Genomic DNA, 17,277 nt, shown 5'->3' on the forward strand with positions numbered 1-17,277 from the left:
AAAAAATACTAAAGTATAAAGACCACACACTTACTGTAATTAGTTTCCTGATTGCTGAAGGAGAGTTCGGTCTCTTTAATACCTTGGAGGTGTCATGAAGACAATTGTGTCTTTGCAGACTTAGTTGTGTGATTTTGCTGATTTGAATATATTTTTACACATATTGGCTACACAATATTAGTGTTTAAGTTGTCATGACACTGCTCTTTGTCATCAAGTATTTCTGTTGACATTTTTCATCTCATGGAGACATATTTTTGTTGAATGAAAAATTGTAACACTGTTGTTACAATAAATATGAGCAATAAACACTGGAACCGCCCTGTGTTTAGAGTATCCTGCAGGGGTTAATGGCAGTCACTCAGCTCTTGATTTTACAGACGCTTTGGTCGGAGAAAATTACCTTGTAGGCTGAGACTCGGCTCAAAATGCTCTTCTGTTGTCGGAGATATACTTACACGGATTTTCTGGAGTTGGCCAGAACTGCAATTTGTCAAACCTCTCATGTATGAGAGTGCTGATAGACCATGCTGTGTGCATCATCCTACAGGAGACCTAGGTAGATGTTTGGGGTTACTTTATCTTCCTTAGCCTGTTATTCAAATGTTTCAGGGTTGTCTGTTATACATTGATAAGTGGATTACTCATTTATAACTTTTGAATATTTTAAAGTGACTAATATACATTAATATATTCCTTCAGATGATAGGAATCTACTAGCAATAGGAATTCATCTCAGCTCACCATCCTCCCAACACCTGCACCTTAATCAACAGCTTACCGACAATCCCAATAGCCTAACTCCAGAAACTCTCTACCTTTTAAAATTTATGACCCACGTGCCAGTCTGCCACTGCATTGCAGAGGAGAAAGAGAGTTGAGATTGTTTACAGTGGTTCTCTCTGTTCACTCTTGGAGCTGGCATTCAAGATGGATGAACTGTGGAACTCCGCTTCACCCAGTCGGGGGCCAAATGCAAATGTTGCGCTTCGATTGAGCTCAAATTTGCCCCCACGGAGCAGATAAGAATTCCTCCAGCTGTAATGTGCACAGGGTGTACAAAGATAGAAATGCATGCATGCATGCATGCACACATAACACACACTCACGGGCACATACGCGCAACATAGCGAGATAACATGTCACTTCAGGTCGCTTGGATCGCTACGCGCAGCCTTAACAGAGCACACATACGCACACGCACAAAGATTTACACAGTAACAGGAAAACAACATATTTACTCCTGAAATTGCCCACTTTCAATTAAAAGCACTTTAAGCGCTTAGAAAGACCTCAATCAATTCACAATTACCGAGTGCATCTAGCTACTGTAGACTTTAAAATGCACATTGACTCAGATCGATAAACACACACACAAACACACTAAGAGTCCACATACACACCCTCCTCAGGTGTGCTCCCACATCCCTCTGCTCCGGGCCTGTATGATTTACTGGCGCAACGGTGAACAGTAGATGCTGCTGTTGTGGATTTCCGCTGCAGCAGGCAGATCAAAGAACTGATCAAAGACTCTGCTATATTGGATGTTAATTTTCTCCAGGATCTTCCCACTGGCTTAACAACACTCCAACTGTTTTTTTTTCCTTTTTGATTGTAGTGCCTGGCTCTATTGGGGAAAAAAGCCATACTATATATATCAAAAGGATGTTCTGTACATGTCAACCTGGGTATTGTATATCCACTTTTGTATGTTAGGTCCTCTTGTGTGCGTTAATACTGTATATTTCCCACCTCAAAAAATGGCCGTGCATAAAAACGCTCATGGTGTTTAAACAGAGTTTGATTTATGCCATTTCAGATATTAATTGTCCCTCACATTTTGCTTAATAAATTCTTCCATTCGTTATGTTGTGTATCACAAAACGTAAAAGAATGCGGTATTATGCCTTAATAATCAAATGTGTAATTTGAAGATGCTAATAAAGTTTCACTGTTAGGATTATTATTATCCTGATGCTCATTCTTTGCTTACAAATTCATTTTGTTTTCCTAATTGTCTAGTATAAGATATTAAATTAGTTTAATCATAATTATGTGTATGGATCAACACACACATACACCCTCATAAGCAACCAGAAGATTGAATTGGTCTTTATAAATATTCAATTTATTGGAATAAAAGAGCATATTCTAAACACAATAGTGTTTACTTTTTCACCTAAGCTGATTCATCACATTACTTTATAGTTTTGAATTGGTCAGCAGTGCATCAGATTTAAGAGCTGTAACTCTTAAGCACTGCACTGAGCCGGAGAACAGCTGCTCAGAGGGCGATACATCACTTTTTAAAAAATGCTGCTGTTTTTGTTTTCTGATCAGGCTGCAGCTGGACCTCGAAATGCCATTATCTTGATTACAAGATGGTTTGTCAGCTGAAAGAGAGAAAGTGACAAAATGGAAAGTAAGGAACGGCAGACATGAGGGCACTCAACATGAAAAATAACTGTTAATAGATCGTTAGCAGAAAGAGAAAGGAGAAGCAGGGCAGACTTGATGGAAAATGTGAGATGAGAGAGCCGAGTTAATAGACCTTCAGGGCAAATACTATTTGCCAGGAGTGGCAGGCAGGCAGAAATACACTGTGGATCATTAAATCCACATACCATTCTGCTGCCCTGATTTGAAAATACTAAATTAATTGGTATTCAGTTGTTTCTCACTGTGAACCCACTATACCCTACACACACACACACACACACACACACACACACACACACACACACACACACACACACACACACACACACACACACACACACACACACACACACACACACACACACACACACACACACACACTTATTTACATAATCAATAGTTGTTAATTCAAGAGTTTGGTTTCCTGTAAACTTTCAGCATCTGATAAAGTTACAAATTTGTCCAGAGCTATATTACAATACATCACGTTGACCTTAATACAAGAGTTGAGTAATTTATTGTTAACATAGAAATATGTTAAATTCCATGAGTTGGCATATTAGGGATGTTAACCCACTAAACAGATTGTACTGTGCATGTGCAAATGTTCTGACCCTTTCTCATGTTTCATGGCATTAAATGGTTGCTTCTGTCTGGAGTTAACCTTCCTGGAAAGCGTTTAGCAGAGGAAAATTGGCTTTTATCTGTGGTCAGTCACAAGTTTTTAATTATCATCACATTCCCTCTTTGTCCAAACTGCAGACATGAATAGAGTCCCAACACTTAATTATAAATGGTTTGATTAAAAGAAAAGTTGTCAATTCCTTGTTTCGTACCTGTGCAGTTGCACGTGTTCCATACATCAGGGCTGGGTTGCTGGGTTGTGTCTGTGTCTGTGTCTGTGTGCGTGTGCGTGTGCGTGTGCGTGTGCGTGTGTGTGTGTGTGTTGCTTCCGCTTTCCTCTTTAGAATTACATCACTCCCTTGTTCACTTCTTCCTTTCCATACAGGCACTCAGTAGTTTAATGTATAGTGAGTGAACAGTAAATTGAGATTTCTGAAATGTATGAGCTATTAACTGTAATTCACACATCAATTGCAACTTATGTTTTTTATTTTTTTGGCATTATTTTTAGGCCTTTTATTTTTGACAGGACAGCTGAAGACATGAAAGGGGAGAGAAGGGGGAATTAAATGCAGCAAAGGGCCGCACGTCTGAATTAAACCCGGGGCCGCTCTGTCAAGGAGTAAACCTCTATATATGGGTGCCCTCTCTACCAACTGAGCTATCAGGGAGCCCAACTGTGCAACTTTTAGTACTTGTTTAACTCAGATCTAGGAGCTTACATAAAAATGCTTGTTAAATTGCACATGGTTGTAACTCAAATGGTCACTTGCTAATTAAGAGTGACTACTGTTATTTCTTCTGAGCTAATCGTACATTACTGGCACCTGGATGACCCACATGTATCTCCAGTCATGACTGTTAGATAAGCACAATTTTTCATGCCTCATTAACAGATATATGAGTTAATGGGGAGGGACGCCAACCCCCATCCCCCTCCCTCACCCACTCATTTAATTAAATGGTCAGAGCTAGCTGCCATAACTGGGCTGTTCATTAAACTTGTATTACAGACACAGAGATACAAAATGGAACCTGATCCTAATCTGAACTGAAGGATATGATTTCAAGGCAATGGCTTCTGTGACTTATTGAGATGTGAATTTATGCTGCATATGATTGGCTTCAGAGTGGGAAATCAACTTTTTTGCCGCCAGCCACAGTGGCTTGTAGATGCTCAAATGTTAAAATTTTAATTTTTAAAATAAATTTATAAAAGTGCACTAGCATATTTTCAATTGCTTCATTATATTATTTTGTATTGTTAATACATATATTATTAATATAAGCAAATAAAAAGTGATGAAAGTGAAGGAAAAACAATAAATGAAAGCCTTTATTGCCACACTCTGCTCCTGGGGTCCCGTCATTGCCAGCTGTATGGCAGTGCACTCAATATGAGACTTGGATGACTCGTGGTCTTTTATTGCCTCTAATTTAAGGTTAGTTGTTCCTCTAACCAACAAATTGTTAGCATTTTCTGAAGACGAGGTCCCACAGTAAGTACAGTGCATGGACTTGTTGTCTGTAAAGTAGGCCAGGCTATAGGGTCGTGCCGATGGACGATAGCCTATCATATCATCGCCACCATCGTGATGCCACGCCCCCCACCTTGTCAGACACACGCTAATCCTAGTGCAGTGAAATTGACAGCTGCGTCAAGTCTTAAACTAGCAAAGACACTTGCATCGGGCTTTGCGCTGTGTTGCCCCTTCAGTGGAAGCTACCTATTTGTAGTGATAGTCTCTCTCTCTCTCTCCCCCCTGTCAGTACAGTAGCTCGCTCTACCTGGCGTAGTAACGTATCAGCATGCGGTAAGGTCATGCTCTGCGCCTTGGTTTAGACACAGCAGTCTTGAGCGAGAGAGAAAAGGTGTTTATGAGGAATGCTATCGCGCTTTCCATACTTTGTGGATACTACTGTGTGCGTGCATCAATAGGCTAATAGTAGGCTAATTCACGAGGGTGCTTATTTTATGTGTGAGCTAATATTGTGCATCTGTTCATGCAAGAGTTATGTTTTGTGTTTATGGAATGCGTTATTCAGTGCAAATGTAACCATGAATGTAGTTTAATCTCAATATGTAATGAGTAGTAATTATGTATATTAGGTTACTGTTGCTTTGTTAAAGACAAACATTCCTCTGTAGGCCTACTGTCGTTATGCAGATCACGGAGATCTGATTGAGACTATAATTTACAGCACTGTAGTCAAGTGAAAGTAGGTCAAGTTGTAATGTGCTGCCCCTACCAGCGGCAGCATGTGATACTGTCTATTTACAGATGGCATTTAAACGCATGTTTGATCAACTGCCACTTTAGGGGACATTGCCCAACCCTAGTAAGCTAACCGTTCCCTCGGTTTACCTTAGCCACAATGTGCCACTTATTCGAAAGAGTAGGCTACCTTCTCTTTTTCTTTACTTCGCCCTTAACAGTTGCTACTGCTGACTCCGCGACAAGCCTCCTAACACCGGGGATATGTTGCCACATTTTTTAAACTGATGTCACTGACTAGTGCTGAAAACCACTCCACCTGCCACTGTGGCTGGTATACAATGCAAAGTCGCCCGCCACTTTGAAAAAGTACCCGCCATTGGCTGGTGACGGGTGCCATATTCCCACGCTGATTGGCTTGCTCTGTGTAGAGTGTGGGTGTGCCTAATATGTATTGGATTGTTTGTGAACCAGATTGCTGCAAACAAGGATAGTCTCTTGCTTGGAGGTTTGTGTAACAGATGTGCTGTGACCTTGCATGTGCAAAATACAAATCCTCCTTTTGATCATCTTGGTATATAGCCCCATGTGTGTCAGTATGCATATGCCAAACACTGCCCTTCAACCCTCACCCCCCAACCATTCTCACATGACACTGTATATGAAATGGTTTGTTCATCTTGTTAATATGCTGCGTCTAATGATGCATATGAAAAGCAATCAGTGAGGCAGCAGAGGATCTGCTTGAGGAGCGGCGTTAATAACTTAGGGAAGCAGGAGATTGCAATACCCCCGCTGGCTCAACAGACACACATACAGTACACACAGGAAATTCACAATATGCTGCATTCAGCACTCTGTTTTGCTATACACTTAATTTCGACTGGTTCAGACGTGTTTTTTTTTTTCACTGTAAAAAGGATATTTTTTGTGCCTTATGTTTTGCACATGTCTGTTAGCACATACTGTGCATGGCGTGTGCTCTGTGTGTATCTCTAGGATCAGTTAGAGCGGAGTATGCTGTAACCTGGCTGTGTGTAGTGTATAGAAGAGCAGCTTAAATAATTGACTCACTGCCCATTTGAGCTGAACGCACTTTCACACCTTCCCAGCAGCAACAGCTCCATCTCATGCCTCCTCTCGGCCTAATGACAACTGATGACTGATAGTGTAAACATGGATAAACGTGTTACTTAATCTCTTGTCTCCTCTCCTCTGTGTATTATTTTAAGTATAATTGACACAAGTGCAATATGTACTTATGATGAAAGGTTTATGATATGAATGAAAAAGCATTACATAATTCATTGCAGCCTCTGCACGTGGTGCATTGCTCAGTCAGCGCAAATCTTAGAGAGGGAAAACCCATGTACATAATTTATGTGAACAGTTGAGCACTGGCTGCGGATAGCAAAGCTGCTTTGCTGGTTAACGCTTTGATTAACAACCTATGTTATCCAGCCTCTGTTTTCTTTTTTTTATCAGCCATTCAATATCAAAACCTTACTTGTAAAATTTAACATGATGCACAATAAGTTGTGTGCAGCTGTTGCAATGTCATTGTCAGCCGTGGATTTGATTTGATTTTTAAACAAGCTTTGGTCAAGTATTTCAGTCTATAATCCTAATAGTTCATTAGTGTGAACAATTCTCAGAGGCGTTAAGATAATTAAGGCTGGTGCTCCTGCACTGCTGTGGTTTTAAACTGTAATTTTTGGATTAAAGCCCAAACAGCTCTCCAGCATGACTGTGGAGACTTTTCTTTGATTTTTCTCTCAGGATAGTTTGTGTGTGTTGAACATGAGAATCTCCACCAAGGGACCTTCAACTTAGCATTATTTATGCCAATTTTTTATCACCACCTCCTCACTGTCCATCCCTTCGTTAACAAAGTTACAAGTTGTTTTTATTTGGGGACATGGAAGGCGTGCATGCCGTGACCTCCTCAGCTGTGTTCTGACTGATGTGGGCAAACAAGGCATGACAGGTCCTCCCAAATTGAAATGTCAGCCATCACGTTAATTCCACAGAATCAGTGTAAGAGAGGAAGAGGGGGAGAGAAAGGAGGCAAACAGAGTGTGGAAGTGTTTTCACCAAACCCAAGACCCCTTCTGATCTCCCCCCTTCTTGTTTTAAAACCTCTCTTTAATTTTTCATTTACCCCTGCATTTCTAATTATTCCACATTGCCATCCTCCGCCGTTTTCACGTTCTACATCTCGACCAGACTCACCATCCTCCTCCTCTCTCTCCCCCCTCCCCCTCCTGTCCACTCTCTCTCCCTCTCTCTCTCTCCCCCTCTCCCTCTCTCGGTTTCAGTGAGATGAAGCAGGAGCTGGCAGAGGAAGGCAGCAGATGCTCCATCCTCTCCAAGCAGCACCGCTTCAACGAGCACTGCTGTATCCGCTGCTGCGCGCCCTTCACCTTCCTGATAAACCCCAAGCGCCTGTGCCTAGACTGCCAGTACAACGTCTGCAAGACCTGCTGCACCTACAACAAGAGGGACAAAGCCTGGCTCTGCTCGGCATGCCAGAAGGGCAGGTTAGTGTTTTCTCACACATTCACATACACGCACGCCGGCAGCGGAGACGGGGAGAGATTAGAGGCAGAGGAATGAATTGGGACGAGAGATACGAGAGATGCTGGGATTTGTAAAGTGGAGGACGCTGAAGTAGGGAGGAAATTGGGATGGAGAAAAAATGGATATGTGGCATTTAAGGGGGTAAAAGAAGGGATTGAGAAGAGTTTTGAGGAAATATGGACACTGAAGAAGACAGATGTGAGGGGGAAAAAGTGAATGAATGAGAGGGAACACAGGAATTTGATTGAGTCAGCGCTGCAGGGATGGGTGGATTTAGAATTTTGTTTTTGTCTTTGGGACATCCAACTGTTAATTTCTCATGTAAAATAATTGTTTTCAGCTTTGCTTTCCTGCCTTTTTAACATTTGTGGTAGTTGTACAACAAAGGGGGGAGAAGATGGGGTCATTAAGGAAAAACGGGGACAATCAAAGGAAACCTGTGTAGTCTAAAGTAATGTGTGTGTGTTGGGCTGAAATGACAATATGTACACTGCTGGGAAAAAAACAGACACAGAAAGATTTAAACACGGCAAATGCATATCCATGTGGCAGTTTTTGTCAAAGGTTTTTGCCACACAACTCGTAATTTCTTGCGAGAAATGTTTGGTGTGTGCGTGGGTACGTGCGTGTATGCGTGCGTGCTTAATGTGCATGTTTAATGCTGTTTATGCATGCATGTCTGTCCCAAAGCTTTTGGAGTTGTTCTAGTGCCCCGACTTACCATTGGATAAATATTAAGCTTTCTTTCTGTCTGGGCAGCAAGGGTGGGGTGTTGGAAATACTGTAACGCTGGAGTGTGCAAGTCCATCTTTGTGGGGGATTTAAAGCAGGGTGGGATACAGTACCTTTGTTGTGATAATTGGAGTGAAATATTACAAAGAAGACAGCAAAGGATTTGAGACACAGATCTGTCGATGGTGCGTTTCAGATTTTCACCCTGTTTTTGTGTGTTAAGGTGGAGGTGGACAGGATCGCAGAGCCCCTCCACTTGGCCTTATTTCTTCCCCTCCAACCCTCAACTCTGTCTCTATTTGTCTTTCATTGATTGTTTGCTGCATGGTGTATTGAGTTAGACCCACTGCCCTGAGTCCTGGTATATGAGACGGGAGGGAGGAGTGGGAGCAGAAGAGACAGCAAAGAGGAGGAGGGAAAGATGATGGCAGTCAAAAGAGGTGGCAAGGTTTGCATTGATCATCTCTTCCCTCACACTCTGTGCATGTGTCTCTGCCGGGTGCTCAGTAATGTTCTCATTAGGGGTTTAGACTGAGTAACAGATGGGCCTGATGTCACAACATTGCTGTCGACCAGCTACATATAAATACAGCACTTTTCATTAGCGCATTAAAAGGGCTTAAATCTGGTTTTAGCATGAATTATTCTCGCTCTCTGGGTGGAGTCGTGTCAGTTGGAACAATAATTTACAGCTTGCACCAGTGTTGAGCTTGAGGCTGGAGAGGCGCCCTGGACATTATTTTGGAAATAGCTATTAGTCTACTGGTGGAGTGGATGATTGCAAAGGAAAGGCATTGATGTATTGCTAAACAGAGCACAACTGGTGGGAAATAACCAAACTGCGAAGTAATGCTTCTTCTTCTGCTATCAGTTTGGAGTCATTGTGCGTTAAATGCTAATTAAGCTATCTGCATGTTATTTACAATACTTTTAAGAGATATTTCTTAAAATTAAATGCATTATCAGTATAAGTCAAGTCAAAAATCACATGTCCAAAAAAATATGCCATACATTCATTCATTCAAAATCAATCTACTTATCAGGATCTTCTTCTCCTGAATGTCCTGACCAAATGGTCTCACTCGCATGTACCGGCTGTCCATCAAAATTCACAGTTGCACGGACACGCTGCTCACAAGCAGATCCGTGTAGGGAAATCAGATTTGTAATCATTGCACACATGGACACACTTGGAGGCTAAAGTCACCCACTCACACATGGATGTGCATAAAACAGTAATGAATTCATTTACATCCAGGCAGACACGTTGCCTGCAAGCAAACAGACATGTGATCGCACACATTATATGTCTATTAATTACACATATTGATTGGTTGAATGTTTCAGTTTTTATCAATGTATGTGAGATGTTTGTGTGCCAAAGACAGATGGTGTGTAAAAAGAAAGGTGCATCAGCAGTTTTGTCATAACACCTTGTAAATCTCTCAAACACACACACACACACACACACACACACACACACACACACACACACACTGTTTCCAATGAAGAAGTCAAACATTTTTAGTGGAAACGAAAAGTCATTTATTCTTGTTTTGCCTCCACACCCAAAGCAGTGGGAAGAATGTTAAAGGGGAGCGCAAGAGATGAAGGTCAAGAGCGACAGAGAGGGGGAGGGCAGGAGGATGAAAAAGATAGAAGAGGGAATGACAGTGGAGGAAAGTACTTGTCCTAATTATCCAAAGGTGATATGCTATTAATCTCCTTTTGCTAAGACCGTAGCATTTAATTGTTCCTCTTCCTGCTTTTCCTTTCCCCACCTTTTTTCCTCCCGGTCCCTTTTAACACTCCCCCTCTCGGTCACCTCCCCCTCTCTCTACCTGATGAAGCTCCATTTTCCACATTTACATTTCATACTTCCCTACGCTTAATCTGCAGAAGGACGCTCTGTGCCTGCTATACAGTCCTCGGGCCACATAATTGTGTGTGGTGGTGTGTTTGTGTGGTGGTGTGTTGTGTGTGGTGTGTGTTGTGTGTATGTAGGTATGTATGTATGTATGTATGTTATAGTATTTATTATATGATATATATATATAATATATTAGATAATATCATATATATATCTAACACACCACTGTGCGTGAGCGTGTGATTGCATTCTTGTGTGTGTTGCACAGAAATAGCAATACAGTAAGTGACAAACTGTTCTTACCACTTCATGGATTTCATAATCCTCCTAAAGCAAACTGTTAGGAGATTTGGCATTTGCTGCAGACCTATCTACTACTGTGGGTGTGTGTGTGTGTGTGTGTGGTGTGTTGTGTGGTTGTGTGTGTGTGTGGGTGTAGTGTGTGTGTGTGTGTTTGGTGTGTGTGTGTTGTGTGTGTGTGTGTGTGTGTGTGGTATCTATATAGTGAGTACACACACCCATACAGGCCATTTTAATTCAATTGAAATACATTTTTGCCATTAAAATTGTTTTTAGATATTATAATTAGAGTGATTTAATTCTCCATGCATGGAAGCACATCATTGTACTGTTGCACAACTGCAAAACGTCTGCAAATATAGAGCCACACATAAGCTCTCCATCCACCGACACACAAACACACACACACACACACACACTCCTGCAGTTAAAGTGCAACATTAACCGTCTGTCGTATTTTAGTCTGAGCGAGCTCTGGCACTGTCATAGTGGTGCAACCACATAGCTGACATGCAGCCACGCACACAGTTCACATTTCATTATTTGGTTGGTTCTTTGCCATGGGGCTGCCTTCTTCGAAAGGCCAAGCAGGAGCTGATTAGCTCAGGGGCTCAGGACACTATCTTACAAGCACTTACAAACACTCTCTAGTTGTAGGAAAGCTTAATACTGTCATAGTTTGTTTAACATGCAACCACACAAATGCACATGCACTCACATTTACAGATATTACATGCATGTCACATCTATTTATTGTTACAATAGCAGCTCATAGCAATTTCTCAGAGACTGTGAATACTCGCTGTATGTTTTCACCTAAGAGGAGAAGTGAATGGATGTTTTTCACCATATAACAGGATTCATATGTCCCCAGACTATCTCTGTGCGTTGTCATTCACAACGCACAGAGATACCGATAGAGAGTGCCAGGTTGATCTGATCATATAAATCCTGCCTATGTACTCCAGCTATGGAATCTGTATCTTTTACAGCATTACATATTTAGCAATTTTGTACTTTTCCATTAATTTAATAGCTGACATTAGACATCTCAAGGCTATTTCTTCCCCTTTTTTCGCCCATTTTATTTATGGATTAATATTGTATATGCTTTATTGCTGCCTTTTTTGTTGTTGTCCACAAAGAAAATAGATCCTAACTGTTTGATTTGTTAAACAGGCTGACAGATCCAGAATCATTTATGATGGTGTTTGTATTGTTTCTGTAGATTTAATGGACATGGATAATGGGATTGAGAGGCAGGAAATGAACGTACAGTATTTTTCCTTGGACTGCACAGTTTCTATGACCCTTCTCCTGTCTGTCAGCTTCTGTTCCATTCACCTGCACCATATTAAGATTTCTATACAAAAGTGTAGTATATGTAAGCATGTGAATTTCATGGACATGAATATTAATTTTTACATCTCAAAATGATCCCTAAACAAACAGCAGTCTGTGTGTGTGTTTCTAAAGACACCAGCGTTATAAACTCTATGAACCCTCTGTTTTTGCTGTCAGACAAGCACCTGCAGCTAGAAGAGGCAGAGAGTCAAATTGTGATCTTTTTCTGTCCTCCTTGCGGGGTATTTTCTATCAGTGTGGGTGAGCGAGACTAGTCTTAGACAGGGTGGGTCTGCCCTACAGCACCGGGCTACAGATGAAAATGTGTGCACACTGCCACCGACGTCTCAGCTTTAATAAGGCATTTACATGTCTGTGTTTGTTCGTGTCTTGCTGCTTGTTAGCTCTGTGTTTTTGTCTGGTTTTATAGCAGATGGATGAACAATGGATTGCGGGACTTACTATTGTGTGTTTTTTTGTCCAATATAATGGTGAAATGGTCTGCATTTATGTAGAGCCTTCCTACCGCCATTGCCACATTCACACACCAAAAATGGCAAAGCTGCCATGCCATGCAAGGCACTGGCCTGACATCAGGAGCAACTTCAGTGCCTTGCTCAAGGACACTTGGACATGCGGATAGGAGGAGCTTGGGATTGAACCATCAACCTTGTGGTTAAAGGACGACCTGCTCAACCTTCTGAGCCACAGACGCCAAAACAGCAAGCTGCAAGCCTTAGTAGATGAAGAATGAAAGTCTCCCCTCACACTGTGGTGCTGTTAATTTTCAGGGTGGAGCTTTTAAATCACACACCACAACATTAATGGCAAATAAAGTTTATTTATGCCATATTTCATCTCTGCAGTAACAGCTAACCCCACATGTAAACGTGCTCAGGATTAATAAAGAACTTTGTCATTCCAATCAGCACACAAAATTGACTAAATCAGGTGTCTGAACATTCTCTCACTTGATACCCAGGAAGCTTTTTATCAATTGAAACAGTTTAAAGTACGCAGAATGCAGCTGAATCAACGGGCTCATCTATATGAGCTGCAGGCACAGGAAGGATAGCCACTAATCACCCTCTCTCCTTCCATCTCCAGCTCTCCCCCCCCCTCCTCCGTGGCCTTGTCTCGTGTCCAACCCAGCTGACACAGTAGCCACCAGTCGATCGTAACTCTCAATGGTGATTTTGCACTTTATACACAGTTGGGCTTGACAGCAGGTACACACATGGGAGAATTACAGACACACATACACACACACACACACACCACACACACACACACTGGTGTGTTTAAGTTCAAAACACCTCCTGTGGGCCCGACTTTGACTAAGATCTATTTAAGTACTTTGGTATCATTAATTGAAACATAGCCTAAATCAGAATCAGCGCCTTAATCTTACTAATGCAATGTGCAAGAGTTTCCTTTAAATCTAATTACTGCTGAGTTCAGCCTTGAAGCTGTAGTGTGGGGTGTGTGTGTGTGTGTGGGGTGTGTGTGTGTGTGTGTGTGTGGTTGTGTCGTGTGTGTGTGTGTGTGTGTGTGTGTGTGTGTGTGTGTGTGTGTGTGTGTGTGTGTGTGTGTGTGTGTGTGTGTGGTGTGTGGTGTGTGTGTGTGTGTGTGTGTGGTGTGTGTGTGTGTGTGTGTGTGTGTTGGTGTTGTGTGTGTGTGTGTGTGTGGTTGCGGCCTTGAGTGACCCTGTGTTCATCAAAGCATTTTTCTCTGAGCAGGTCACGGCTTTCCAAAGTAAACACTATGTAACATACATGCACAGATATAGACACACACGTCTTGTGGGTAGTTTTCCTGTCAGTTGTGTGGAATATCTTATGTGTTATTTTGCTTGAATTGCTCTAAGTCACAGTCTCTCTGACTTGATTGGTCAGCCTCCATCTCCCAGGCCTCCTGTGTGTATGTGTGTGGAGGTAGGTGAGACTGAATCAGTAACACCTTTAATCTGAGAACCACTGTAGGTCCAGTTTTGAAGCCAGTTACAGTGAGCCAGCACAGTCTGTAATTCCTGTTATGTGTACCTGCGGGTATGTTCTGTAAATTCCCATCATTTCATGATTGAAGAAACTCCACGTGAATGGGTCAACTGTGGCTCACAGTGCTCACTCGGTAGGTGATTGGAAATCTCAAGATTCTTAAATCGGTTTATGCAGTAAGTTGGCTTGTGGATCAGAACAGAAGCTAAAGCAGCTTGTTGTTTTTATTGAGTGTTAGTGGGAATGGAGACAGAAATGGTTTGCCACAGAGTGGAGCAAGACACAGGTATCGCCCAATAACACTTCCATTCTGGATGCTTAACAGCTGTTTGTCTGTCCTCTTGTGTTGCATTCAGTGGTCAAAATCTAATTTTGCTTTGAGCCTTGTTCCTTTCCTTCTTTTCTTTCTTTTTTTGGGTGGTGTTAGCGAGCGCTAAAGAGTTACAGAAACATTTTTGATACAGTTTAATGTCTCTGTAACTGAATACTCAAATGCAACTCAAATTATATATATATATATATATATATATATATATATATATATATATATAATTTTATTTTTAAAGGCACAATAGCTGCAGAATCATTATAGTTCATACAGTTTCAGTTCATATTTAATTTGGTGATTAAAGCCAAATATATTTTCCCGGGTGATTCAAACTGATTTAAGCGATGTATTTGCTGATGTTTGGCCCAGCACTGGTGCATTGCTGCTGGTAAGTCAGTTATATTTCAATCATGGCTTCTGAGGTCATGACTTTTGATCCATCTGCAAACATTTACAGTTCAAAAGAAAGGTCCGGTGGCTCAGAAGCCGCTGCATACTGATGTACTTAAATAGAAATGTTAATGCCTGCATTGAGTCTCTATTCCCTCTGAATCCTCGCCTCCTGATTCTGCAGATGCGATCTATCAAAAACATCTCCAGCATGGGAGGCGCCCCACAGAGCAGCCAGTCGTGTCTCATATCCTTGTAGGCTGGCAGGAGAGGATGTGAGCTGCATTATTGGCAGATGAAGTGGATCTCTGCTTTACTGATTAAGAATTTAGTTTGATATCTTTCACTAAACCGTTTTTTTGTCCTCGTTTTCTGTGTTTCTTTCTAAGAATTTGACACAGAACGATACAAACCTCTTTTAAGGTGCTGGATGAATAGTAATCATTCTTTCTCGTCGTCTAACTTCACCCCCTTCACTTTTTTTTTTGTTTTTTTTTTTTACCTATCTTGTGCCGTCACCCCCTCCCTTAGGCAGATCCCACTGTCTGATCTCCTGCCACAGTCAACTCTCTGTAGCATGAAAGAGATCAGATATTGGTACCGCAGAGTTTTAATACTCATTGCCCATTCCACGCCTGTCAAAGCAAGAACTCCTTTGATTTAAGTGACATTTTAAGTTTTTTCCAATGTCCTGGTATTTTAGTATACAGTTTATAATAATAATAATAATAATAATAATAATAGTAGTTTTATTTTTCAAGCAATACAAAGTACAAAGTGTTTTCCAACGTTAGGCAAGCAAGTGGCAAGCAAGAAGCAGTGGCCAGCTCATGATAAAAGAAAGAATATGAGTTGTTAAGAAAGGCCATTCTGTAAAAAAGTGAATGGTGTTAAATTATATCTGAATGTGTGTCACGTTGTGGATTATTTCTCAAAAAAAAACATGTAAAATAAATAACCAAATAATTGTGGCATATGATGAGGTCCTGGATCGACTTTGGAGCACATTTTCTTGGCCATTACTCATAATTCACCAGCAGGTCAAGAGTGATAATGGGACCCGAGGCATTCAGTGCTCAAATTCATTCATGTGGCCTACCAGGTCAGTTTTACTGGAGGCTGGAGTGCACTCCGCCAGAATAACTAGTAGCTAATAGGTTTAAAAAAAAAAAAAAAAAGGAAATTAGAACCAATTTTGGCTGCATATCTTTAAATTAAAGAGAAGCATCTTAAAATAAAATATGGACCACACAAAAAACTTTGAATGCATGTGAAGAAGGTTAATACAATTCATAAGAGATTTATTTACATAGAAAAACACACAAATACGCATTTAAAAATGTATTAATACCATGATTGAATTCATAATTGAAAGGCCGAATCAGGACATAAACGTAGTAATGGACAATAAGCTGAAAACTTTTTTGTATAGTTTAGTAAGTGTAGTCTTTGAAGCAGATGCACATGCATGCTGAGCCATAGAATGCACAAATCTCACACACGGAGTTGATGTACTGGGAAATATAGCCTGTATTAACGAGTAGTAATTAGCAGAATTTGCTAATGTCGTTATCTAACTTTCCCTGTACTGGTGGCGTTCTGAGAGACTTCATATGGTGAAGTTATTTCTCTCTCTCTCTTTCTCTCTCTCCTGCATATCAATGGCTGTGCATCGCTACAGGCCGCTGTCTCATTGCACCTCCTCTCCCATTTTTCAGCACTTTAAATGAGGCTTAGCCGGTGCTTCGCTGCAGAGCTGACTGCACTCTGCTCTCCTCGTTTGGTCATGATTTCCCACCTGAGCGAGGAGTGCCGTTTGATCTCATTTGTTTAAAATCATCTGTTGTTAAGTCTGTACCTCCTGGGCTTCTGGGACTAGCATGTTTGCCCCTGTGGTCAGCTCTGAGAGTGCAGTTTGGAAAACATTTCTTGGCTTAGTCCTGCTATTTTTCACAAATACTCATGCTTTCTAGCATTTGTTGTGGTTATTTAGCTAAGAATTTAATTGTTTTCAGTTGATTAGTTAACTTAAAGCAATCTGTATATTTATAAATTATACTCTACTGTAGAAGTTTTGATTGGCTAGTCTTGATATGTGCAGTCAAAATGGAGCAGGAGGGGATACATTTCAGATTTCATAATTTTCATGCATTCAAATCAAACATAAGGACTGTAATCAGTTTCACAATACCTTCCACCATCTATGCTGTGGATCTGTTTCTGCTGCAGAGAACAGTATCATGCAGGAAGTTACGGGTTTTCTACTTTACTTGGCTTTAGAAAAATGGTGTATGTACTGTACATTAAAAAAACAATACCGTTTAACAAATACGGACAGTTCAGTGTTGAACTGTTTATGGTTGAAATACCACAGGGCGTCTTGCAGCAAGTAGCTGCTATACTGTTGCAACACAGAGTGGCCTGGAGCAACCAAAACAACTGGAAAAAAATAGGGAT

The 17,277-nt window shown here is 41.1% G+C and overlaps 1 protein-coding gene across 4 annotated transcripts in view; it reads left to right on the forward strand.

Moving 5' to 3' along the window:
* myripb (myosin VIIA and Rab interacting protein b) overlaps nucleotides 1-17,277 on the forward strand; it is a 116,115-nt gene that overhangs the window by 51,097 nt on the left and 47,741 nt on the right. For all 4 annotated transcript variants that reach the window (XM_032503604.1, XM_032503605.1, XM_032503606.1 and 1 more), the window contains exon 3: nucleotides 7,598-7,819. In XM_032503604.1, the coding sequence (XP_032359495.1) occupies nucleotides 7,598-7,819 (222 nt within the window). The remainder of the gene's footprint in view (nucleotides 1-7,597; nucleotides 7,820-17,277) is intronic.

The sequence above is a fragment of the Etheostoma spectabile genome, chromosome 22, assembly GCF_008692095.1.
Source record: "Etheostoma spectabile isolate EspeVRDwgs_2016 chromosome 22, UIUC_Espe_1.0, whole genome shotgun sequence".
Classification (NCBI taxonomy): Eukaryota; Metazoa; Chordata; class Actinopteri; order Perciformes; family Percidae; genus Etheostoma; species Etheostoma spectabile.